Source organism: Thamnophis elegans, chromosome 1, assembly GCF_009769535.1.
Source record: "Thamnophis elegans isolate rThaEle1 chromosome 1, rThaEle1.pri, whole genome shotgun sequence".
In the NCBI taxonomy this organism is placed as follows: domain Eukaryota; kingdom Metazoa; phylum Chordata; class Lepidosauria; order Squamata; family Colubridae; genus Thamnophis; species Thamnophis elegans.
The window spans coordinates 67,973,794-67,999,650 of NC_045541.1; the positions used below are offsets into that span (position 1 = coordinate 67,973,794).

The 25,857-nt window shown below is 40.5% G+C and overlaps 1 protein-coding gene across 1 annotated transcript in view; it reads left to right on the top strand.

The window, feature by feature from the left end:
* The window catches only part of P2RX3 (purinergic receptor P2X 3), a 40,483-nt gene extending 14,626 nt beyond the window's left edge, over positions 1-25,857 (top strand). Inside the window, exons 6-16 of the mRNA XM_032212332.1 lie at positions 5,395-5,530; positions 10,684-10,755; positions 11,262-11,328; positions 14,124-14,217; positions 15,230-15,307; positions 15,985-16,126; positions 16,733-16,869; positions 18,070-18,163; positions 20,722-20,787; positions 22,865-22,942; positions 25,410-25,857. Of these exons, the coding sequence (XP_032068223.1) occupies positions 5,395-5,530; positions 10,684-10,755; positions 11,262-11,328; positions 14,124-14,217; positions 15,230-15,307; positions 15,985-16,126; positions 16,733-16,869; positions 18,070-18,163; positions 20,722-20,787; positions 22,865-22,942; positions 25,410-25,535 (1,090 nt within the window). The 3' untranslated portion in view covers positions 25,536-25,857. The remainder of the gene's footprint in view (positions 1-5,394; positions 5,531-10,683; positions 10,756-11,261; positions 11,329-14,123; positions 14,218-15,229; positions 15,308-15,984; positions 16,127-16,732; positions 16,870-18,069; positions 18,164-20,721; positions 20,788-22,864; positions 22,943-25,409) is intronic.

The window sequence follows — 25,857 nt, forward strand, 5'->3', positions numbered from 1 at the left end:
GTGAAATCAAACACTAGATATTAATATGAGCTAAATATTAAAAACAAACAAAAACAAGAGGACTGAGGAATAATGTAAGGATGTCAAACTCGCAGGCTGGATACTGCCTGAGGAGTGCCTGAATCTGGCCTGCAGGGCCTCCCTGGAAACAACGAGGGACCAGCCCGTTGTGCCTCTGCCAGCAAAAATGGAGCTCGGGAGGGCCGCACATTGTCTCCTGAGCTCCACTTTCACTGGCAGAGTGATGTTAAAAGTTTGTCTCCCCCTCCCCCTTGGGTTGTGAGCCGCCCTGAGTCCCCCCAGGGAAAAGGGCAGCATATAAATAAACTTCTACAATCTACAATCTACAGAGGGTTGCAGAAGGCCGTCACAGCTGAAAATGGAGCTTGGGAGCAGAGTGCTCAGGCTACCACAATGACATTGAGCTGGCCACGCCCCCCAAGTCAAACACAACCCTGAATGCCCTCAATGAAAATGAGTTTAACAACCCTAATGTAAAGAGTGAGGCATCTGATGACCCAGATGCCCAGCCCTCTCTATCTCGTGGCTCTATATCCAGAGAAACCAGTTTCTTCCCAAGAAAAACAAATCTATATCTTTGTCCCCATGCCAAAGCTTTAAATCAAGATAACCTAATGTGAGAGTTTAGAACATGTATGCCAGTTTGGGGATGAATTTTAAGTCCCATCGTCCCTGATAAATCTGCTAATTGAATGATAGGAGTCATAGTTGAGTTCTTCTGTAGGACCCCAGGTTGTTGAGAAAGAGCCAAAAAGGATACCTTGCTTGTGCCTTGCATGCTCAGTAATATATCTTGTTATTAACCTGTAATAGTAGTAACAATAGCATGCCAATAAATCATTCAGATTCTCAGTAGTTTACAACAAAATAAATGCCGAATGACATTCTCTAGTAGAGGGACCCAAAACAAGTCTCTTGTATAGAACCTGATGGGAAGGGTAGATGTCACTGGGGAAATGTGATCTCTCAAATAACCCAGCCCAAAGGGCTTTATAGGTAACCATCAGAATCTTGGAATCAGAAGCAAATTGGTAACCTATGCAGATCATGGAGCAGGTGTGTAACATACACACATCTAGGTGCCGGCATAACTGCCCGTGCTACGGCATTTTGCACCAATGGAAGCTTCTGGATATTCTTCAAGGGCAGCTCCCATTAGATCAATGCAGTCTGGATTGATGTGCTCTAGGCTTCTCCCCATATTCTTCTAGCCACTGCATGAAGATATTTCACCGATTGAGCTAAACGTCATGCCTCAATCCTTGCTCACTAGAAAAGAAAAGCAGTTTATGCTTAGCTTTAGCTGTTCCAGTTGAAAAGTAGTGTTTTCCCTCTTCTGACAAAAGACTTGCAGACTTGGCTCTGCTGGTTGTCCTGGGGACCAAAAGGGTGAGTTCCACACTGGAGGTGGCTGCTGGATTGATGACTCCACCTCTCTTCCCCCTTGCTCTCAGCTTTCCACCCATCCATCTTTTTGCTTATCATAGTGATGTATTCTCATGGTGTGCCTTTTTCATTGCTTATTTTATGGTTCTATTATTTTACCTCTGTTTTGTTTGCATTCCTTTCTTTTCCTTCCTTTTTATTATCATGAGCCACCTAGAGTGGCCCCACAGTGAGACAGGCAACAAATATATTTAACAAATAAATACATACTAAATAAAGTCTTGACACAATCTCAGATGCTTCATTGACAATGCTAGTGATAATGTGTTCAGGAGCTGAGATTTTGAAAGAACAGTAAAGCCATCTTTAAAGAAATAAACAAAAGGAAAACAAGACATTGTATGCTGATGAGTTTGTCAAGTGGAATAACTGACCAGAGCAATCATTAGTACTGCAATATCTTGGCTGGTAAACAAGGGGATGCTGTTCCCAGCCAACTTCACTCTCTTGAGCATTTACTCTAATCAATTAGGAAACTCTCTAAAATTCTTCCCCTCCCTGATTAAAATCCATTACTGTAGGGAACTCCTCCCCACTCCATCACCTTTGGTTCCAAAGGGGAAAGGAAGAACCAATTTACATTTAAATGTAAAACACAAACACTAGTACACCCAAGTCATCTTGATGAGAATTGCCATTATGGTACCTCAACCTCGGTTTCTCTCCCCATCTTTTTTTTTAAAAAGCACTCTGCATTTCTTTGCCACTGCAATTTACCACCAGCCCTTCCTCATCCCACCCAATACTCCTTCCCACTACACCTCTCAACTTGCCAGTTAGCCAGTTTTGGGCTATTTATAAACTCAGATGTAATGCTGTTCAAGAATGGTGCTGCTCCAGAATTTGTGATAGAGCACTATTCCAGAACAGTGTTAAAACCAAAGTCCCCAAAAGAATCTAAAAAGCTCTTTTGGGAACCACATTGCATAAAACCAGAGCAATGCTCACTTCCTTACAACCCCAATCTCATATCAAGGGCAGCAGTTGGTTGACACTTCTAATGAATATTTTTTATTTCCATTTCCATTTTCATAACACACACTCACATGTATACTATACATAGCCCAAATCATATAGTATTAAATAATAATTACATCAGTTTCTCTTGTCAACAATGCCCAAAAAAGTAAAAACCCATTATAGCTCTTCTGCTCTCCATACACCTCTTTCTTCTACCACCCTCCAACTTTCTATTTTCCCTCCATCATCCTTTTCTACTCTACTTCCCCTCCCTTTCTACTGCTCCTCTCTCTACAATCCACTCCTCCTTATCCTTCTCGTCTTCCCCCCTTACCCTCTCTCCTATCCTTCTCTTCCCATCTTTCTTCTCCCTTCTATTTCCCACTCCTCCTCTCCTTGGTGTATTTCCGCTACATGTCAATATGCTTAACATATCCTATTTTTAAAGAAAAATAATAGTAGTAATGAAAATATAAGAAAAAAAACAGTATACATGTGGGGTCCAATTACATTAAAATCTTAACACTTCTAACACAACATCTAACATCTAACACAAGAGACACTTCTGCCTGCCTACTGGCAATACTTGCTGGGAGGATTTCTCTGCAGGGACACAACCATTTCCTGACTAGTTACTGAATAGGCTTCAGTGGTGGGACAAGGCAAAGTAGACTGGCAGAGTTTCCAGTCACTTCAAGGGTTGAAGGCAGGGTGAAATCCAACAGGTTCTGGAGAAATTTTAAGTAGTCCGGAGAACCAGTAGCAGAAATTTTGAGTATTTGGAGAACTGACAAATGCCACCTCTGGCCCCAGAGTGGGGTGGGAATGGAGATGTTGCAGTATCTTTCCCCTGCCACGCCCACCAAGCCGCACCATGCCCACCAAACCACGTCCACAGAACCAGTAGTAAAAAAAAAATGAATTTCACTACTGAAATTTGGAGGGAAGTACTTTCACACAGCTATGAAAAAGCCCTATATAAATCATTAGCTAGAAAATGGCGTAGTGTAAATAAAGCTCAAACTATTGTCATGTTTTTCATCTTTCCTTTTTTTTCTTGGCATTTAACTACCTTGCCCATGAAGACAAAAATTAGCATATCAGCAACTAAATGATAAGCATTAATTGGAATAAGAAAAGGTATGGCCTATATGGATTATGTTCTCCCATGATGACCAAAGAGAGTAGTAAACGCAGGAACATTTAGCTGAAAGGGTAGCTTGATTTCAAGATAATTATGGTTAATGGTGTTTAGCATTTTACCAAGTTCTCGGTGGATCTGGAGGTAGGAAGAAAAAAAAAGGCTGTAATTGAATTTGTTCCATTAGTGGTCTTCCAGCCTTGAATGTATGGTATCTGATACTTCATGGGGATTTTGTTCCCTCTTACGATGCTCAAAAATTCTTCCAATGCAAACTGGATAGCATCAACTACATTTCCTCACAAGTTCTGCAAGACGTCTCATAGTTTTTTTTGTTTTTTGTTTTTAAATCTAGACAGGCAGAGTGAAATCCAGCAGTGAGAATGAAGCATTTGAATTAGGAGTTTGATATAAATATTTCATAGAAGAAATAATTGGCAATTGGAATGCTCTGCCAGAGGAAGTGACGGAATCAGAATTAGACATCTCACATTCCATTAAAAAAACATGTCCTAAATGCTTATACATTATCAGCACAATGCACCCCGTTGCCTGTGAGAAATCAGACTAATTATCAGAGGGTTGCTTCTATAATCTGCAATTTGGTTAATCATGTTACACTTTCCATTCCTAAACGCCTGTTCTTAGTCAGAAGTAAGTTTAATTAAAACCAGGGGAGCTTACTCTTCAGTACCTGAGTTCAAGGGATAATTTTATCAATGCTGACAATCTCCATGTGCTTGTTCTTGTGGAAATCAATGCTGAGTTTTTAATTGAGCCCAATGAATTGTGGTAATAAACTAAGTTATTTCTGTACGCTAGAGGGCACTGCGCATCAAGAATTAGGGTGAATGTGCAGAAAGGCCTGATTAGATTAACAAAAGTGTAATTTTAACATCCTTTAATGGCCAATTCTAGGTGATAGTCTATCAGTCTAATGGTAGAATCAATTTACCTATATTACAACAAAACAAGATTTTGTATAGGCTTGCTTGGTGGCTGAATTACAAACCAGGATGAATCTAGTTTACTCTTGAATGCTAGTTTCCTGAAATTAGACAAGAGTGGGCTTACAGCAGTCAGGTCATAGATGTCTAAAACATCTTAGCAGATAAAAATTGAAAGCAAAAGGCATTTCATCATTATTAATGCTGTATGAAGGGTTGGGAGACATAATACCTTAATGAAACCTAGGATATGTTCCATCAAAATGATATTTCCAGATCAGTGTTCCTCCGGAAATTGAAGTTCACATGTCTTAATGTTGCCAAGATTGAGAAACACTGCACTAGATCAGGGGTGTTAAACTTAGGGCATCACGTTGCCATGACGTATCGCAACTTCCCCCCCCCCCTTTGCTAAGCCGGGGGTGGGTGTAGCTGGCACGTGACGCATCTGGCCTGCAAGCTGCAAGTTTGACACCCCTGCAGTAGATAAATGAGTTGGCCACAATTAAAATAGGTCCAAATAAGCCATGATGGAAGCTAGTGAGCAGAGGATGCCATCAAGAGGCTATTAATTGAGAACAGCTAGAGTGGTCAATCAAAGCCAAGGAGAAGGGTGAGAAGCTACAGATCCTGTTTGTCTAAGGAGCCATTTCATGAAGGCTGCTCATAATAATTAGAGCAGGGTTTTTGCCCTGTTGCATTGTCCTATAACGCAGCGGAGGTCTGTGGACTTCTGAATGCAGCTGAACTGAAGTGCCCAACAGATTAGCTTCAGGCAAGGGGGACAGTATGCTCTGCAATTCAACACCAATGGGAACTGGACAGAAGTTGTACCTTCCATTAGTCATAGAAGAGTATTGAAAGATCTTTTTTCCACAGGTGGGTGTTCCTGCATGAGAAGGCCTACCAGATAAGGGACACCTCCATTGAATCATCTGTCGTGACAAAAGTGAAGGGGTTTGGCAACTACAGCAACCGCATTATGGATACAGCAGATTACGTCACACCTCCACAGGTAATGCTGTCCAAGCGGGTAGGGATAGCAGAGAGACTCACAAGATTATGTTTGCTGCAAAATACAAATAAAAATAAATGAGCAAGGCTACTCTTGGAGAATGTTCACCAGCCCCTTCAAACAGCAGCCTTCAATATCTCCTCCGCTAAGCCCTGTAACTTTAGTATAGGCCACAGGCAGCCTTCGTCACATTTGGGGGTCCATAGAACTCCCCCAGGATCATGCCACCAAATATCAGCTGCAGAATGATTTTCCTGTGGGAAACAAAGGGAAATCAGCATGCGAAGCCTCTGATCAGCTTAACACATCTATAAAAGTAAAATCCCACCTCCCACACAAACGCACACATGCTGCCAAAATGGGAGAAAACCAAGTGAAAATTCTTCCCTGCCCCGTCTGTTAATTTTATTACATTACTTCATTATTTCCATGGCTATTAAAAACAATAATGTAAGTGCCTCCTTGATGCAGGAATGCAATCTGCCCTTGAAAAATAGGACAAAAAGCACAGCAATTTTAGTGAAATAAAACGATAGATATAACCTGTGTGTGTATCCACCCAATTCACAACACAACGAGACAATAAAAAAACAATATTAGCAAAAATTAAAACTTGGAAAACACAATTTCCCATGTCTGAGTTCATACATTGAGTTAAACCCAAATTAAACAAACTACATTATAGCTTGGTGTGGTGTCTAAGCATCATAAGATTGTTTGCTCAGTGATAGATTAGACAGATTGACATCCTTCAAAACCAGTTGTTTCAAATAAGTCTAAAAGCATGTAATAAAACACATCGTATTCCCAAATAACTCCACCATCAAGGCATAGTTCATTAAGTGACTACTGGTAATCCAGGATCTGGTTCCTCTGCTTCACTCAGTTGGGCAACTCCTATTTTTTCTTTGCCCCGTTTGGGAATATGTGTTGTGCGGGAGGGCTAAAGTTTTCTGGGATAGGAAATTCCATAACCAACTGCTAATAACAGTAGCCATCTGGTTTCATATGTTGTCAAATAAGCCATGAGAAAGGCAGAAGAAAGGAGAGGTGAGCTTAAACAGCAGATGGTGTAAAAATGAATGGGACCCTCATTTGGGCCAAGGGCAATCAGCTAACCAAACTGGTTTCAGTCTGGTGTGCAATGCACCACAAGCGGTGCCCCATTAATAGCTTGAGTGTTTTTGCAGCTTATACAGCAGCCAATCGAGGAAGCTCAACACAGTAATGGTGTTCTATTATTTTAATGTCTTTAAAAATCTCTGTCATATTCTAGAACGATGCAATTGCAGGGGTAACAGGTTCCATAATAAAGCATGATGACAGCAGAATGATAATAACCTCATTCCACAAATCTCACACGTACTTATTAATATCATGACATTTAATCCGGGTATTTCATTCCTGGCATTAGCAAGATGATAATATTGCAAATGTGTGGCTTTTCATTTGTTTCTCTCCCTCTACAAGTACCCATATTTGCGGCAGGAGCATTATGTGAGAATTTCAAGGGAGGGAATCTATGTTGCTTGATAACTAGCACAATGTTTTGCTTATACAGGTAGTCCATGACTTATCACAGGCCATTCAGTGACCGTTTGAATTTACAGCGGCACTGAAGAAGTGACCTAGGACCATTTTTCACACTTACAACCATTGCAGCATCCCTGTGATCATCCAATCAAAATTCAGATCTTTGACGGCTGGTTCATATTTATTAATGTTGCAGTGTCCCAGGCTCATGTCATTGCCTTTTGCAAAATTCTTACAAGCAGAGTCAATGGGGAAACCCGATTCACTTAACAATCATGTTACTAACTTAACAACTGCAGCAATTAACTAAACAACTGTGGCAAGATAAGTCACAAAATGAAGAGAAACTCACTTAACAAATGTTTCACTTAGCAACAGAAATTTTGGGCTCAATTGTGGTCATAAGTCAAGGACTACCTGTACTACCATCACAACAAAGAACCAATTACACAGGCTCCTTAGGTTGCACCTATCGACCACCAAAATAAGGGGAAATGCAATATAATACCAATTATATTGGCCAGCTGGCCAGCTGATTTTTGGCATTCCGGGTGGTGGTGGGAGGCTGTTTTCACCCTTCCCGGGCTTCAGGAAAGCCTCCAGGGCCTGTGGATGATGAAAAATGGGCCCAACGGGCCTATCTGAAGTTCGTTCCTGATGAAAAACGACCCAATAGGGCTACTGGAAGTCCGGAGGCTTCAGTGAGGCCTGTGCGCATGTGCAAGGGGGGACTATGGGGGGGGGGTTGTGTGTGCATGCACTGGGGAGGGCATTGCATTATGGGTGTGGGCACGCATGCAGGCCCTTTTGACACCTGAGCAGAAAAACATTCGCCATCATTGTACTAGGGAATAAATACTCTAATAAGGAGTTCTTATAGTGAACTGACTCATAATGGTATCTCTCTAGGCTCGGTTTAGCTGTTGTGATTTCTAAACCATGTTTTATGGCTTAGCATGCTGTTGCAACCTAATTACAATTTATTGAATTAGCCATAGGTAAACAAACAATTTTGTACAATGCACAAAACTAGTCCCTGTTCAAAAGAAAAGGGATGGGTGAGTGGGTTGGGGAAAGAGAACAAGAATAGAGAATGCCTAACAAATTTTTCATGCTGCATGGGGTTGCAAATCCCACTTGTTTTTCTAAAAGTTAGAGAACGTATCTTCATTTATTCATTTTGATTGCTGAAAAGTGCAAAACGGGAACATATTCACAAAGAACACTGACAGTCTTGCTTAACTACAAAGAGGGAAATATATATTCAAAAATTGTGGCATAATTAGAACGACTGCTAACTGAAGACAAGAACAAAATGTCAACTCATTATTTTTCCAGCCCAATCCTGAATCACATCTATAGTAATGAATGAGGCGGGTTCAACATAACCAACGGCTTCATCCTTTTCCCATGGGTGTTTGCAGAGGAGAGGGGTATGTCCAAAGAATCAAGGTGTCTTGCATTTCTTGCACATAAAAATAAACAGGGTCTCAATTGTGTGATTGTAGTCACCACCTGGCCTTTTTTTCACCCTACCCTTCCCCTCTGCACTGGATTCCCAACTGCTAGTAGAATTGTTGCTTCCCTGCTTGGAGCTTGGCCTGATCTCCTCTTTGAGCTAGTCAATCCTCCCACAAGTTGACCAATCCAGGAACACTGTCTAGTATCTAACTGCCACACAAACCCTTCCTTGTTCTTCTTTCAACACATTTGTTGCAGATTTGGGGGAAAGAGCTGGTATTGTACTTTTTTTCTGAAATCACAGAAATTTATGTTAATTCAGTTATTGTATGTGAAACCAATGCCAGATCTCTTATTAGGAAAGACACTGTTCCCTGAACAACACGGATGCATTTAGACAATAGAATAAGAAGAAAATGGCAAATGAAGTAGCAGCTGAGGGTAAACTGCAGAACCAGCTGAATAATTTAAGAGACTGACAATAAAATAATTGCTGATTTTTGTTAAGTGCAAGTTCATAAAGGACCCAATGAACAATTCTGGATGTCTTCTTTCCTGAAAGGTAATTCTCACTGCAGACCAATCACAATTTCCCAATTGCCTGGGAATAAATCCCATTTAATTCAGTAGGATAGGCATAAGATTAGCTACCGTAGTAATCAACTGCAAAGATTATCTAATAGCCAAAGGTTTCCTAACTCGTGGAATTAAGAAAAAGGATTCCTCTAATTAAGGCTAGGATCCATTGATAGTCATAATCCAGCATTCTGACTCCTAGCTATCCCGATGGAAGCTGTTCTTCCATCTCCTCTTCTTGCTTTGGCCAGTTCATTGTCAGGAACTATAATAGGTCTCAGCTTCTGGAGCACATGAAATACGTGTTAGGAAATCGGAAGTTTTTCTTTGTGCACACTTGTAACATTGTGAAACATTTTGCAGGAGTGCAATAAAGAAAAGAAAAGCTTCCTGTTGCAATATGGAAATGACTCAAGCAAGGTTAGGAACGTGGTGTATCTTAGAAATGTTCCTTCTTATGTTTCAATGTTGAAAAATATTGGGGGGATAATATGGACATTTGTGGTAGTGGTGGGATTCATCCAGTTCTCACCTATTCAGGAGAACTGGTTGGTAACTTTCTAAGTAGTTCAGAGAACAAATCTTTTGTTTTTTTCCACTTTACAGGGCTAATCCTGTAAAGAAGGCAGGAAGGAAACATTCTAGTGTTGTTTCTAGCCTAATCTTTATTGACCTGCTTACAGAAACTGCCTCTCCGGTTAACCCTTATTACATTGTAACAGCTAAGGCAAAGCCCCCATCGACCTGAGTGACCTTGAGTTGGCCAAGCCTACCCGGTCACATGACCGCCGAGCCCCACCTACCCAGATAGTCATTAGGGCAGGGAACCGGTTGTTAAATTATTTGAATCCCACCACTGATTTGTGGAGATAAAATCAGAGGTGGTATTCAGCAGGTTCTGACCAGTTCTGGAGAACCGGTAGCGTAAATTTGGGTAATTCGGAGAACTGGTAAATACCACCTCTGACTGGCCCCGCCACATCTATTCTCTGCCTCCCGAGTCCCAGCTGATTAAGACGAAATGGGGATTTTGCAGTAACCTTCCCCTGGAGTGAGGAGGGAGCAGAGATTTTGCAGTATCCTTCGCCTGGCACACCCACCAAACCAAACCCATGAAGCCATGCCACGCCCACTAAGCCACACCCACAGAATTGATAGTAAAAAAAATTGAATCCCACCACTGGATAGAATCACAGAATTCCATGTAGGACATTGAGTCTAAGCTTCTCTTCAGTGAAAGCATCCAAACTTCAGTATCTCAGAGAAATGATTCTCAAGCTGTGGTCTTTGCTAGAGAACATCGAGTAAAGGAGAGCTCATATCTCTATTGATAATCCTATTCACTGTTGAACTTTTTTATTATTAAATACATTTTGCTTCCCTCCCCCCCCCAAAAAAAAATTCTAATTCTAAATCTTAGTTATGAGGCTGGTGGGTCTATTATGATCCCCTCTAGATGAGCAGGCAGATAGAACTAACCAGGAGTTGACATGCCTTCTCTGTGCTCTTACATTCAAGATATTTGACATACTATTTCTTCCCCCCTCTTCTGCCTACATCTTTTGGATCCGTCTACCTGGCAGGGGACATCAGTCTTTGTCATCATTACCAAACTCATTGTGACGGAGAACCAGGTGCAAGGCTTCTGCCCTGAGGTATGTTACTAAACTGAGAGGGTAGGAAGTGAGATTAAACCAGAGATTGGGAGCTAGGGGTGATTGTAGCTGTCTTCTGCTTTGCGCAGACTTTGAGCCGTTTCCAAATAACAGGTAGAAGACTCAAAACTTTAGTGTTTTGTTTCATGTCGGCAAGGGATTGTTTATAGAAAGCTGCAGAGATCCCTGACTTGAGTGAAGCTGCATTATAGCAAGCTGCCTTATTTTTAATAATAAGGTAGCAGCTTTCTGGCATTCCAGACAGAGGTTTCTAACAGCCATATACCTGAAGAAGTGAAAGTCTCACGTGGGAACATTTTGCATGCACTGGGTATGTTTCCCACCGAGCTAAAATTAAGTGGTGGACTTTTGACTTCCAAAACAGTGTGCTTCTCCCTTCTTGCCTCATAATATATACATTAATTGGGGTGGTGGGGAACCTGAAAGCGGACCAGTAATTTCTGCTTCCCATGCTTTCTTCCCTTCCCTTTGTCTTCCCTTTTTAGAATAATCTTCGATACCAGTGTACCTCAGACCGTGAGTGCAAGAAGCCTGTCTCCGTCACCGGAGGTGGTAAGCCAGATATCTCACACAGAGTAGGGGGGTGGGGAATGCTCATCATAGACAATCTGCCTGTCTGTTAATTGCCAGCCTGATTATGGAGGGGCTTATGGAGACTAAGAGACTTGTTTAACATGCGGGCGAAGACCACATGCCTGACTATTGCTAGAATGACACTGTTTCCTGATAGAAACCGGATGGTAGGAAAAGTGAATGCAAACATTGCAGGAGGATTGGTTGAAGTGTGCCTGGGGAAAGGCTTGGCAGACTTCTGACTGAAAGAGGACAAGAGGTGACAGCAAAAGCTGGGAAGAGCAGTGCAGCTTTATGCCAGGCAAAGGGTATGCAGACCAGACTTTTGCACTTCAGCAAATTAGTAAGAAATCTAAAAATGTGAGAAAGTTTATTGTGTATTTATTCCTTTAGAGAAAGCACAATAGGCTTGAATTATGGAATTGTTTTGCATAAATATACAGATGGAGGTTGGCTGCTTAGTGTGATAAGCACAGTATATTATGGAAAAAAGGATGCATGACAATAAATACTCAGCAAATGGTACATTGCAAAGTCAGGGGCATGACAATGATGTATTTATGAGTAAACGTGCAAGGAATCCTTGTGGTGATAGTAGAAGTAAGTTGTTAGTAACAATATGCATATACTGCACTTTTGTATGCAATACAAAAGTACCATGTTATGGTCTAAGGACCCAAATGATTTGCAGTGAATGTTAGATGGCCTGTATAATGCAATGGGAAGCATGCATATCAAAATTAATGTACTGTGTTGCAAAGAGGTTATGTTTGACAGGGAAAAATATTTTTTTTAAAAAATTATTTATCTACAGAGGTCATGCAATCACTGATATACAAATTTGGTTTTAAATTAAGTTTAAATAAATTTAGTTTAATAAATTCCATGATGATATACTCCAGGCAATGTTCTGTCTTAACAGAGTGGCTAAAAATCTGTACACGAACTGGATATTGCATCCTTCACGGTCAAAAAATACAGAGGCAGCAATTAGACTACAGGAAAAATTGAATGGTTATTCATATATAAAGGGCAAAAAGACTTTAGCAAATAGATAAATTTGTGTTCCTCAGCAGAATGTTTACTAAAGATGCTGGATAGCCATTTGTCTGAAACGGTATAGGGTTTCCTGCCTAGGCAGGGGGTTGGACTAGAAGACCTCCAAGATCCCTTCCAACTCTGCTATTGTATTGTATTGTATTGTATTGTATTGTATTATATTGTATTGTATTGTATTGTATTGTATTGTATTGTATTGTAAAGAGGTTGAAATGAATGGAGAAAATTTAAGAAATTCCAACAGCAGTAGATGGCATGTAGTCTGTTAGCAAGAAACAAATATTTGTTGAAAGAATGAAAAAAAAAGCTATGTATAAGATAGTTGCGTGGAAGCATGAAGCAGAATATAAAAGTAAGTTGAATCTAGTAGGAATATGGTACTTACATAGAGTTATCCTATGGTAGGTCAAGAAGAAATAGAGTCAAGAATGAATGGGTGCCGAATAAATATGGATCAAGTATAAAACTTAGTGGCCAGTATGAAAAAAGAAGTACTTTGTGGTAGTCTAATCCTGTATTGAATCACAAAAGATATAATAGTGAATATAATAGTGAGAGGGATAAGAAAATTGTGAAAATTGTAGCTGGCTGGAACTAATGAAATTCTCAAAGTGAGAGAGAGTAAAAAGTTGAAAGAACAAGTAACATATGGACATGGAATAAGCAATGATAGTTTGCAAGGATACAAAACTATAGAGAAATACAGTGAATGATTATATGTGAATGTAAATCAAATTAATTATATTGCTTTTTCTTTTTTATTATTACGGGTCTTTAATTTACTTGGCTTCCTATTTCTTATAACTTTTCTCTGCTTTATATAATATTGATGAGTAGCTTCTATTGGTATATTGTATTAAGAGACTAAAGACAACAGAGCTCTAAGATTGTTGCATTGGTACAGAAAGAACACTGAAATAGCATCAAGATCATGGCAATTTGATATTTTTTCAGCCAGCAAAAGAAAATGACCATTAGGAGTATTCAGGGATTTTAAGAGGGTGTGTGGCCCATCTTTACCCTCTGATTCCTAAGGGCTGCAGACTATATTCTCTCTATGCATCCAGAAGGCACCTGATCCACAATAAGCTAATGTACAGAATTCCCTTCCAATCCAATTCTATTTTGGCTTCAAATTGTCTCCTCCATTGTCTCTCTCTCTGGCACAATTTATTTTCCAAAACCTGGGTGATGTTATCATTATATTGGTGAAAGATAAATCTGATAGAAACGAAAATTAAATTGTGCAGAAAAAATATGGCTTCTGGGTACCACTATTGATGAGTATACGGATATATGAGAACTATGGTGGTGCAGTGGTTAGAATGCAGTATTGCAGGCTAATTCTGCTGACTGTCGGCAGTTCGATCTCTACTGGTTCAAGGTTGACTCAGTCTTCCATTCTTCCAAGGTCAGTAAAATGAAACCCAGATTGTTTGGGGCAATAGGCTGATTCTGTAAACTGTTTAGAGAGTGCCGTAAAGCACTGTGAAGTAGTATGTAAGCCTTAAATGCTATTGCTATATTATTGCCCTTTTGCTGGGGTGCTTTGTCTAGGGGAAAAAAGGGCATAAAAATTATAAGTCTTTTAACTTCTACTGATGAGGCAGACAGAAGCAGAATTGCCCCCAGATAACCTGTCAAAATGAATCCCAAGAGTTGGGCTGAATTGGGCTTCTAGTGATTGAAATGATGGGGTTTTTCTTCTTCTGCAGGAATATTAACAGGCCGATGTGTCAATTTCAATGCTACTTTTCGGACCTGTCAGATCCAGGGCTGGTGCCCATCAGAAATGGACAATGTGGATGTGTAAGCACTTACCTATAGCAGTCTATGTTATTTCACAGGAAGGGAACATAGGCATACTGTAGTTGGGAACATAGTTCCAGAATGCAAAATTAGTTGACGAAATCTAGAGTTCCTTTTGGAAGGGTTGATTTATAGGTTTTATTAGTTTTTTTTTTTTTTAAGGGACTTGGGTGGTAATGGCCTATGCACATGGAAAGCTATGGATGGGACATTAGCATTGTTATCTATCACTAAGGGGATGTTTTTACTTTTGTTGTGAGCCGCCCAGAGTCCCAAGGGAGTGGGCGGCATACAAATCTTATTAAAAGTTGAAAGTTGATGTTATTGATATGTGACTGGACAAATTGTGGAATGCAATAGCTAGTTGTAAAAATTATATAGAGTTAATCATGTGTCAATACTTTTTGGGCAAAAATGATGATTTTGCTTGAAGATTTTTTTTTAATTTTGAAGAGTCAACTGTATCTGTGTTGAGTTTTATGTAGGCCATCACACAGACGATAGATCCTCATTCAATACATCAGGTTCTCTTCTGAAGAAAACTAAAGGTTTGAAACAGGAATCAAGTTCAGTATTGCCAAAGGTCCTCCCTCCTATTCTGTTGTTGGATTTGTATGCCTGTCTATTGTCCCTCTTACTTGTCAGTAAGGACCATGGACCTCTACAATGACATCTCGGTCATTGATTGATGCTAAGTTAGCATCACAAATGATTGATGCTAAGTTAGAAGAAGACAGGACAATATAAGTTCAGAAAGTGGGGAAGTTCAAAGATCTGAAATGAGAGTCTTGGTAAAGAGGGAGGGGAATTCCCTCTCCAAAAGGAGTATTAACTCTTTGCTTTCAATCCACATATTTTACCAAAAAGAGAAATTAAGATTTTCCTGTTTATGGTTCTCCAGTTTGATACAGATTTCCAGAGGTTGGCAAATGATTCTTTAATTGTTTTTCTTCCTTTCTTTAATTCACTCCTGATTTCAATTTGATTTCAGTGGGTATTTTTCTTTCTGCAGACCTGTAATGCTAGAAGCTGAAAACTTCACTCTCTTCATTAAGAATAGTATTCGCTTTCCACTGTTTGATTTTGAAAAGTGAGTAAGGTAACATCAACCCAGACCAAGGTTGCACCTTGGAACTTACTTCTCAATACATATTAGGTGGACTTGAATTGAGAATTACTTCCCTAATGCAGAGATTTTGCCTGATCAATACCACCTGGCCTTGTGAATTTCAGGAGGTCCCTTGATAAAGAAACATGGATAGAGACTGACTTCCACAAGTCCCTCGGACCATAAAATCAGTAAATAGCATGCGCCAACATACCTATCAGTTGTTGGATAATGGGCATGTGTGTATATGGTTATGTGTCTTTGTGTAAAGAGACAGAAAGCAACCACAAATTCACTCTGATGTGGAATCCTAATTGTTTACACCAGTCTTTTTTGACCTGCTTCTCCCCCAAATGAGGTGATCTACTCTTCCAATACTTCTCACCAACATGTTACTTATAAGTGAACCAGAAAACAAGTTTATGCATTCTTCTAGCAAATATCAAGCAGCTGCTGGTACTTTTTAATAGCTGTAGCTCTTAACTTTTGCATTATCTCTAATTGAGTCTAGATAAGGAGGTGGCCTTGAAAACACCATAACATAAAATGCATTGTGCCAAGTTCAGAATTGTCATTCTCGACCCTACCCTCTGGCCACAACCACTTCTTTGGAGATGGATGGTTTGCTCTTGGGATAGTTTTCTTTGCTTCTTTCACAGGGGAAACCTGCTACCCAACATCACAGCAGAAGATATCCAGAAATGCCACTTCCATCCTTTAAAGCAACCCTTCTGTCCAATCCTGCGCCTTGGGGACATTGTAAAATTTGCAGGGCAAAATTTTACATCACTGGCAAAGACGGTGAGAATGCCAGTTGCACAGTGATCATACTGGACCAGCCAGCAACATTTGGGTTTTATTTATTTGCCTGGAAATTTGTTTTCAAATCCCCTGTTAGCTATAGAGATTGCTTGGGGTTCTTGAAAAGTCATTGTCAGGCTAAAATGACAGGATGGTTGAAATTCTAAAATACTAGTCTCTAATCTCTATGGTAATTTAGTAGTATAAATGCAATTATCACTGATATAAATAGTGAAATAGGAGAGCCATGTACCAAAATGAGACCAAGAGAATAGCATTGCAATTAGAGATGGCAGATAAAACAGGATTATATGGGAAGCCATAGATAATTTTTTTAATATACAGAAGTGTATGTTGCCTTAATTGGTGTGAAATAATTACCCCCCATTCTTAACCAGTTATTAGTAAGAAGCATAACCCCACATCTTAGAGGAAATGTCCCTTTTTCTATTTGCCACTGACCTGGATTGTTTGATCAAACGGTCAGTGGATTAGAAAGTGATTAATGAGTAAATTGTACCTTTCGAAGCAGCTCTGATTTTTTTTCTTTGGCTTAATTGCTAGGATCTCCTGAGATTTCTCCTAAAGCTGTGCTTTTCTATGCAGGGTGGGATAATAGGGATCAAGATTGGATGGGTGTGTGATCTGGATCATTCTTGGGAGCACTGCATTCCCAGTTATTCTTTCAGCCGGCTCGACAGCGTCTCCGAAAAGAGCAAAGTTTCAAGTGGCTACAATTTCAGGCAAGTCCTGTAGAGAAGCAATAGACAGAAATCCTCCCTTTCCAGTATTGATGAACTAAGATTTCTCTCTGCCGTTGAAGTAGCTTTTGATTTACAAATATACGAGCCTTCAGATCCCATCTACCAACAAGTTTTTCTTCTGTGTAGATACCCCAGAGACATTTCTTACAAGGAGGCCATTTTTCACAATAGGCAAAACATAAAATAAGCTGCACAACATAAAAAGACCTGTCTTCTATCCAGAAACAGGGAATGTATGGGAGAGTGGCTTGTTTAGGCCTGGACCATTTGCTTTTCCCATTCAGTCTTGGGACATTTCTAGGGGGGGGGGGGGAAACACCCTTGTAGGGAAATTTTTCCAGCCTGAAGGTCCGAAGGATCTCTGATAAGCAGAATGTTCCTGGACTTATGGACTAATGGGTTGATTTAGTGTACTTTGGGCCTAGGAGCTTTTCATTAATTCCTTTCTGATATACTGGTGGTTTCCTTGCAGCACTCTAAGATATTCAGGTATCCAGTCAGCCCAGGGGTGGGGTTCAAAAGTTTTAGCAAGGGGTTCTCTGCCCGGTTGCTGCATGGGTGTGGCCTAGTCGGCCTCCTGCACCATGGTAGAGGGTCATTTTTGCCCTTCCCGGGCTCCAGAGGCTTTCCTTGAGCCTCTGGAAGGGCGAAAACAGCTTCTCCAGGCTCCGAAGGCTCTCTGGAGGCCAGAAACAGACCCGTTTCCAGACTTCCTGAACTTGCGGTAGGCCTGTTTTTCACCCTCCCCAAGTCTCAGTGTGCGCCCTGCACTTACCTGCATCCAAAACGGGCTGTGTGGGGCCTCCTGAAAGGGGAGGGGCATGATGGGCAGAGCCAGCCAGGAGTGGGATTTGGGGGTTCTCCAAACTGCACACAATCTTAGTTAGAGGTTCTCCCAAATCCCTGCGAACCCGCAGCAGCCCAGCCCTGAGTCAGCCCAATTGTCACAAAGCTAACATGACAGAAAGCTCCATTTTTCCTCCCTGATTATTATGCCAAAGCTGGATACGTGTACCTTCCCAAGCCATAGTCACTTGTAAAATTTCTTCATTGCCATTCTGTTGCATGGCAAATGTGCCCATGGTTGTTCTCAGAGCACCTAGGCCAGGTCTTTGTGTATATTTCTGTTTGTACGTACTGTATATACATGCACACACACACCCTTTTCCTCGCCCACAGATATGCTAAATATTACAAGCAAGAGAATGGCACAGAGTTTCGCACCCTGATGAAGGCATACGGCATTCGCTTTGATGTTCTAGTATATGGAAATGTAAGTGAGGCAGGTCAGACCTGCACATCTTGGATCATGGGGCTGCTGAAATCTAGTGGGGGAGGAATGCAAACATAAAAGAGGGAATTAGGAAATATCTGGAGGCGGAAGAAGTCCTGGTTCTTTGGCTTTTGGAAAGGTGTTTGTTCTTGAGTGTCCTAGATTGCAAAGCATTAGAACCATGTATGTGAAATGTAGAGCCACCCTCACTGGGCCTGCCTCCTTCATCATATATGACACATTAGTTGGTTCTGACCACCTCCTCCTCCTCCTCCTCCTCCTCCTCTTGGATGAGAAGTGAAATGCTTTCAAGAAAGTCCAGTTGCCTTTTAAACAGCATCTTTGGGACAACCATGACTTGGATGATTGAGAATCTCCATAGACATTCTCCCATCAAAAGTTTTCCACAAAGCACTATGTTCACTTTTAAGCCATGGAATATGGCAGAGCTTATTTTCACAGGTGCTATTTCCATTGTAAACGTAAAGGTAAACATTCCCTTCGCACATATGTGCTAGTCGTTCCCAACATTAGGGGGGGGGTCATCTCCGTTTCAAAGCTGAAGAGCCAGCGCTGTCTGAAGATGTTTCCATGGTCATGTGGCTGGGAAGACTAAATGCTGAAGGCACACAGAACACTGTTACCTTCCCACCAAACGTGCTCCCTATTTTTCTACTTGCATTTTTATGTGCTTTCAAACTGCTAGGTTGGCAGAAGCTGGGACAAGTAACGGGAGCTCACTCCATTACGCGACACTAGGGATTCAAACCACGGAACTGCCGACCTTTCTGATCGACAAGTTCAGCTTCTTAGCCACTGAGCCACCGCATCCCTTATTTCCATTGTAGACCCTAATAAGTAAGTTCATCCTCCCTATATCTAACAGATAGACTGAGCATCTCCTTCTGCAAGAGCCTTCTGCTTCATCAAACCAAGCGAGGCACCTTAGCAAGGCAAAATATCTCAATGAGATAAATTAATTTAATATCCATAAGTTTCATCATTAAGAATTTGCCTGGGCAATCCAAGTTGTAGACTGATATTCTCCACTGCAGAATTCACCTTCAAGTGGGCATGCCCAGCCACAATCTTCCCTGATCATGGGTGGCCGGATTCCTCATCAGAGGAAGACTTAAAGAATTTGATTTACACAAAAGGTTTACGGTTTACGTCTAGATCTAAAGTGCTATAAAAATTAATATGTCATAACTTCTAATTTCTGGTTCCACGGATTTCATAAGAAATCCGTGCTGCTGAATTACTGTGAATCCAAACTTACTTTCTGAAAACAGTCACCTATGTTGCCATAACTCTGTTCCAAGGAAAGAATCATGATTTCATCCTTGCAGAAAGGCATCCATTGCAATCGTGGTAAACAGTTTCATGACAAAAATCAGCCATCAAGGCTAATACCCCAAATCGATGTCTTGCAAAAGAAAAATGATCTTGGGGTTTCTTGAGTAAAGGGAAAAGGAAAAAAACTGCTTTTTTTTGCAGATAGTCAGACACTGGACTTGTTTGTGTTCTGAAATATGACAGCACCTTACAAGCACTAGGACCATATCACCTGCATGTGGGAGTTATCATCTTGCAGTGGGATTAACTGACAATCTTTGTAAGAAGATAGGCTTTCCAGTCTCCTAATTGCAGGTTCAGAAGGAAATGAACACTTCCCTCACAGCACAAAACGATTCTGCTATTTACAAAGGGTAGATTATTGAGGAGTAATAGGAAATGAGTGCCATTTCCTGGCAATCTGGAAATACAGGTCGTCCTCAGCTTATGATCATAGAGGGCTGAATTTCCATTGCTAAGCAAGGTTTAGTTTAGTTTAGTTTAGTTTATTAGTTTTGTATGCCGCCCACTCCCGAAGGACTCTGGGCGGCTTAGAATAAAAAGGGAAAGGGGATAAATAAGACAATACAACAATTTAAAATACAACAGCATTCATAGTTACAGTGGGGCTGGATACTTCAACAGCCCCCGGCCTGCCGGAACAGCCAGGACTTAGTGGCTTTACGGAAGGCCGGGAGGATAGTAAGGGTCCGGATCTCCACGGGGAGCTCGTTCCAGAGGGTGATTGTTAAATGAGTGGTGCCCGATTTTATGACCTTTCCTGTCATGATTATTAAGCACACCACATGGTTGTTAAGCAAATCCATCTTAGCCCATTGACTTTGCTTATCAGAAGCTATCTGGTAAGGTTGCAATGGCAGCCCCATGACCTTGGCATGGTAAATATATGCCAGTTGCCAAGTACCCAAATTTTGATCATGTGACCTTGGGGATGTTGCAATGGTCGTTAAGGGTGAAAAACTGGTCCTAAGCCACTTTTTTCAGTGCTGTTAGAACTTTGAGCAGCCACTAAAGAAATGGTTGTAAGCCGAGGATTACCTGTATTTCCATGACTGGACAGAAAAGCCATTTCACAAAAGACAGAACAAGAGGCAGTATTCAGCCACAGTTGCTTATCAACTCCCTTATCCCCTGCACTCCCATCCCCCATTCACTTAAGTGAACCTGTTTCTATTTGCTTACTCTGCCTTATCTTCCCTCAGGCTGGAAAGTTTAATATCATACCAACACTAATCAACTGTGTGGCTGCTTTCACGTCTGTCGGGGTGGTAAGTGTTTTGGTCTAACTCAGCTTTTTCTCTCCGTTGTTTATTCCATAAGTTCGGATCAGAAAATCCCACTGTTAAACTGAGTCTGATTTTCAAAGCTAAGCAGGCATCTCCAAGAAAGTTTCCTTAAACCTTGAGAAAACACAACTTGGGGGGGGGGGATGTTTGGGCATTTGCTACTTGGAATGACTTTACATATAAAGAATGTACTCAATGCAACAGAGTGGCTGGAAAGCACTGTGAAGATTGAGTGTCTATGAATCCTCTTAGGGGGAGCCTGGAACAGCCACAGAGTGCATCCCTGAGTGGCGGATTGGGGAGCCCTACCCAGTATGGCTTTTATGCTGTAATGGTGGGTTGGAGGGAATCAAATACCTCCCGTGGACCAACAAACCTGGTGAGTGGCAGCTGGCTCATCAGTATCAACTAAAAGAGGAGACCACTAGAAGTGGTGTCAGCCACTTGAACAGCTTGTTCACAGTGCTTTCCAGCCCTCTCTAAGTGGTTTAAAGCGCTATTGTTATTTCTGAATTCTTAAGTCATTAGAACTAAAAATAATCAGTACTAACTTTCTGATTATGGGTAGTTCTCCACTTACAATACTTTGCTTAGTGACCATTTGAAGTTACAAAGGCACTGAAAAAAGTGATCTGTGACCAATTTTTACACTTAACATCATTGCAGCATCCCCATGGTCACATAATTTACATTTGGATGCTTGACAACTGACTCACATTTATGAGAGCTGCGGTGTCCGGGGGGGGGGAGTAGTCATGTGATCACGATTTGCAATCTTTTGACAAGCAAAGTCAATGGGAAAACCAGATTCACGTAATTTAACAACTACAGTGAATCATTTAACAAACATTTAAAGCCCTTCATGGCTTGGGACCAGGTTATCTAAGGGACTGTCTCCTGCCGGTCACATTTACCCGACCCACTAAAGTGGGGAGGCAAGAAATGCGTCATCACCTAGGGAGATACACCCTGGTCGGACCCAGAAGAGCCTTTTCCGTGGTGGCTCCCTCTCTCTCTGGAACATTATTCCCCCAGAAATTAGAATGGCCCCCGCTCTAGTACTCTTCTGGAAGGTGCTGAAGGCCTGGTTCTGCCAGCGGGCCTGGGGAACCCAGAGCTGGAGGGAGCCCATTAAATGGCTTGTGTGATGGGTTGTCACCGGAATGGGGTGGGGGTGGGGGCTAATATATTACTTTATTATTTTCTTTTATTGGTTTTTTTATATGATGTTTTTAAATCCCTGTACATCACCTTGAGTTACTATGTGCAAATAGGCGGCAATATAAATTTTATAATAAATAAATAAACAAAATAAAAATGTGGCCAGAAAAGTTGTAAAATGAGGCAAAACTCACTTAGCGACATAAATTTTGGGCTTAATTGTGGTTGCAAGTTGAGGACTACCTATACTTGCATCCATTGATACCTTGAAGTTAAACATGTGACATAACATATTAGATGTTCAGAAATACTGTTCCAGTGAGATGGTACTTGTACTTGTACTTGACGCCTCTTCACCCATCGTGGGTATAGGTGACTTCCATGGAAATTATACGGCGATCCATGGAAGCTGTTTCGGCTGGATATACCCAAGGGGACGCCAGTCCCAAGGGTCGACAGAGCCCGATTGGTAGGAACGGGGAGCACCACGTGAAGGCCGGGTTGTCGTTTGATAGTTGAGAGGCTTTGCAATAAGCGTTGCAATGTATATTTTGCGCAGCATTGAAGTTTAATAAATACATAGATAGATAAAAATTAATAACAAATTATGCAACCAACTTTTAAAAATAGTTTACTACAGCTCTGGCATCTTTCTGGCATGCATATATATCTTTTATCCTGATTGCACCATAAATTTTGTGTAGGGCATTAAAGAACATGCTTTGGCAGAACCCTCAACATAATTGGATTTCTTCCTAGGCAGAAAGTATTCTGACTTTTAGGAAATTTAACATTTTACAAAGTGTAAAAAATGTATAATATCAGCACGTACATCAGAGTTATACCTTCCACTATAGCAGTTAGGCTAACCATATTACCTGTTTCCTTCTCATCCCAGGGGACAGTCCTATGTGACATCATTCTCCTCAATTTCCTGAAAGGTGCCGATCAGTATAAGGCCAAGAAATTTGAAGAGGTAAATCTATGCAAAATATACCATTAGGCTTGCTGGGGTCTCTCTGCAAACAAGAGGCAGCATGTGGCACAACAACATCTCCAGTCCAGACTTGTGTGTGTGGGGAACCTTTAAACTGAAATGTGCACTTGAGGCTATTATTATAATTCATTCTGCTATTATAGAAGAAAGCAATTTGGCGTATTTCAGACACTTGGAACTGTAATCCTCTTGATGAGCAGCCATTATCCAAGCTCCCACTTGGATTTTTGGCAGTCTCATAATAAAGTTTCAAGGATATCCAATAAAGAAGCCCAGCCAAGCAACTGAAGACGAAATATTCTGCCTTTATTTATTTAACCAAAAAAAATCTTCTATTCCCGTCTTCCTGTATGCAAGACAGTCCCTCCTCTAGAATTATTCTCCACGAAGGGGAATTTTTTTTCTTTTCCAATTAATTAATTCCTCATCATTTCCTACTTTGGCTATTTCCCCTCTCTTCCTGCCAGAGGCAGTTCTGATTAGGCATTTATGCATTGTATGTATGTCTGCTTCTTATCATAATGGCTCTCAAAGCATAAGAATGAGAATAGCAACGAAAATGCTGTTAGAAATAACAATTAAAACATTTGAACGATGTGCCAGGGATACTGTAAATGTGGACAAGGTGAAAACTACTAGACACTTTCTTTCATTTAACAGACATTTAGCTCTAATTAAAATTAAATTACAAAGGATCATTATACTTATAGTTGTTCCCCCTGTGCGAAATGATCTCTTCTCTAGTCACGGCAGAATTTTCAGTTTGGCAGCACCTTCTGAGGGATCAAAGTTGGAGTTTTGCACCAGCTTCTGAGAGTCTCTCGTTTGCATTCCACTGTGTTCCACAAAGCAACCTAATTTAAGTAGAACACCTGCAGTTCTATCCTTAATTCCAGTTTCTATAATAGTGAGAAAAAACAGATCTGGATGCTCTAAAAAAAGCCTGTTGCCATTAGTTGTCAAATGTAGAAAACCAAGAGATGATGAGCTAGTTTAGGCTTGGAAGCCTAGTACCATATGCCATTTTTCTTAATCTAGAGTAAGGATCCTCCATGTTTGCGATCTAGTGAGGTCCTGTTCTGGGCAGGGATGCTGCAAAGCTTGAGCCATTCACGTATCATACCTCCTGGAATATACCGTCCCTTAGAAAGGACCAATTTAACAGAATGCTACTGCATTCTGTTGTCTTTGTTTGACTTTGCCCTTGCTTAACTTTACAAAAATATTACTGAAGACTGGTACTTTTTCATAACAGTTCCTAAGCTTTGAAATTAAACATTTAATAAAATAAAAAAGTCACATGAGGGAGGAAATGGGCATGGGAACTTTCAAATTCAGGCAAGCAAAAATGCCTTCAAAATATATCTTATCACAAAACTTCCCATCAGACACCCTTTCAGAAATATTTACCGAATCTTTATGCTGAATTATTCAATAGCTGAATTCTTATGGAATTAGAAATCAGAGAGGAACAGATTCAAGGGGGAAATTACAGTTTTATACTCATTTATCAGAGAGTAAGTGCTACTTAAGTAAGCAAATCTCACATCTGATTAGACATGCAGGATTACACTGAATATATTAACAGAACATGTTATTTTTTAGAGGAATCGTGTAGAGGGAATCTTTCTTTTATTGATTGGTTCAGTATAATAAAACTACTTTAAAAAACAGAAAGAAATATCTTTAAATGAGGAGATTTAGTTAGGATAAGAAAAAATAAGATACATAAAGCATTCCATATACTTCCTCCAAAGAATTTCAGATGACACAAGAAGACAGCTTAGTTTACCATAATCTATTTAAAGCAGTGCTTCCCCTTTCCAAGAATTTCCAACACTGCTAAATCATTGAATTTGTTGAGAATTATGTAAAATTATTCTGCTTCATAAGAGGAAGCAAAGAATCTGCATAAGAACTTAAATAAAAAGTAGGTAAAAAAGTAAAAAAAAATAAGCCTCCCTTTCCTTAGTAAAAGATTTGTGTGACCTTGTCTTCTTAAATCTATTTTCCACTTTATTAAATTTCAAACAAAATGTATGAAATACAAAATAAAAAGGGGGAACTTTCCATAGTGGTTAGAGTAGTTCTCCATAACCTGGTACCTCCTTGATCTGTCTTTCAAAATTCCGTGCAACATAGAGTTGAAAAAAAAATCAAAGTAGGAAGTGGGAGAAACAGGTTAAAATCCTTGTTTTGCCCTATGGAGACAAGTGTCCCTGATCCCAAACCAACTCAAAAGGTACTTGAAAAAGGAGGGGGGGAAGAATTGTGGAAAAAGCACATGTACTATCCTGAACATTTTGGAGGAAGGATGAGCTATTAAGGTCAAATAAGTCCAAATGTCAGAAATTTATGGGGTTCAGGTAAAATTCAGGTAAAATAAGCAAGGTACAAACGCTCAGATTTGATCAGCTTTAACAGGTCTCAATGTCCTTCTTACTAGGTATCAGAGACGGTTCTGCGTCCCAACATTCCTAGAAGCTCTACGTATCGAAGTGACCATATGTTGGGAGGCCGTTGTGAGGAGAAGCAATCAACTGATTCAGGGGCCTACTCAATTGGGCTCTAATAAATAGGAACTTTGAAGCAGACACAAATAAATTCTCTGTGCTGGTCACCTGCATGGACATTGCCTTGCGATATAGCCTTCACTTTGAGTCTTCTTTTCAAAACCTATGGTTCAGGATATGGCTTACGGTACTTTTTTCTTTCTTTTTACTCTTTTATCAAGTGCTTGTTATTCTTCCCACTTTGTCTTTTTCCTCATCTTAACCAAATACCTGTCATGTCTTATAAAATCAGAAGAGCCCATTGCTTCTTCAGACTTCTGGAAAGCCGTGGGGAATACCAAAAGCTGTTACTAACCCATTTACTAAAATGAGACTATTGTA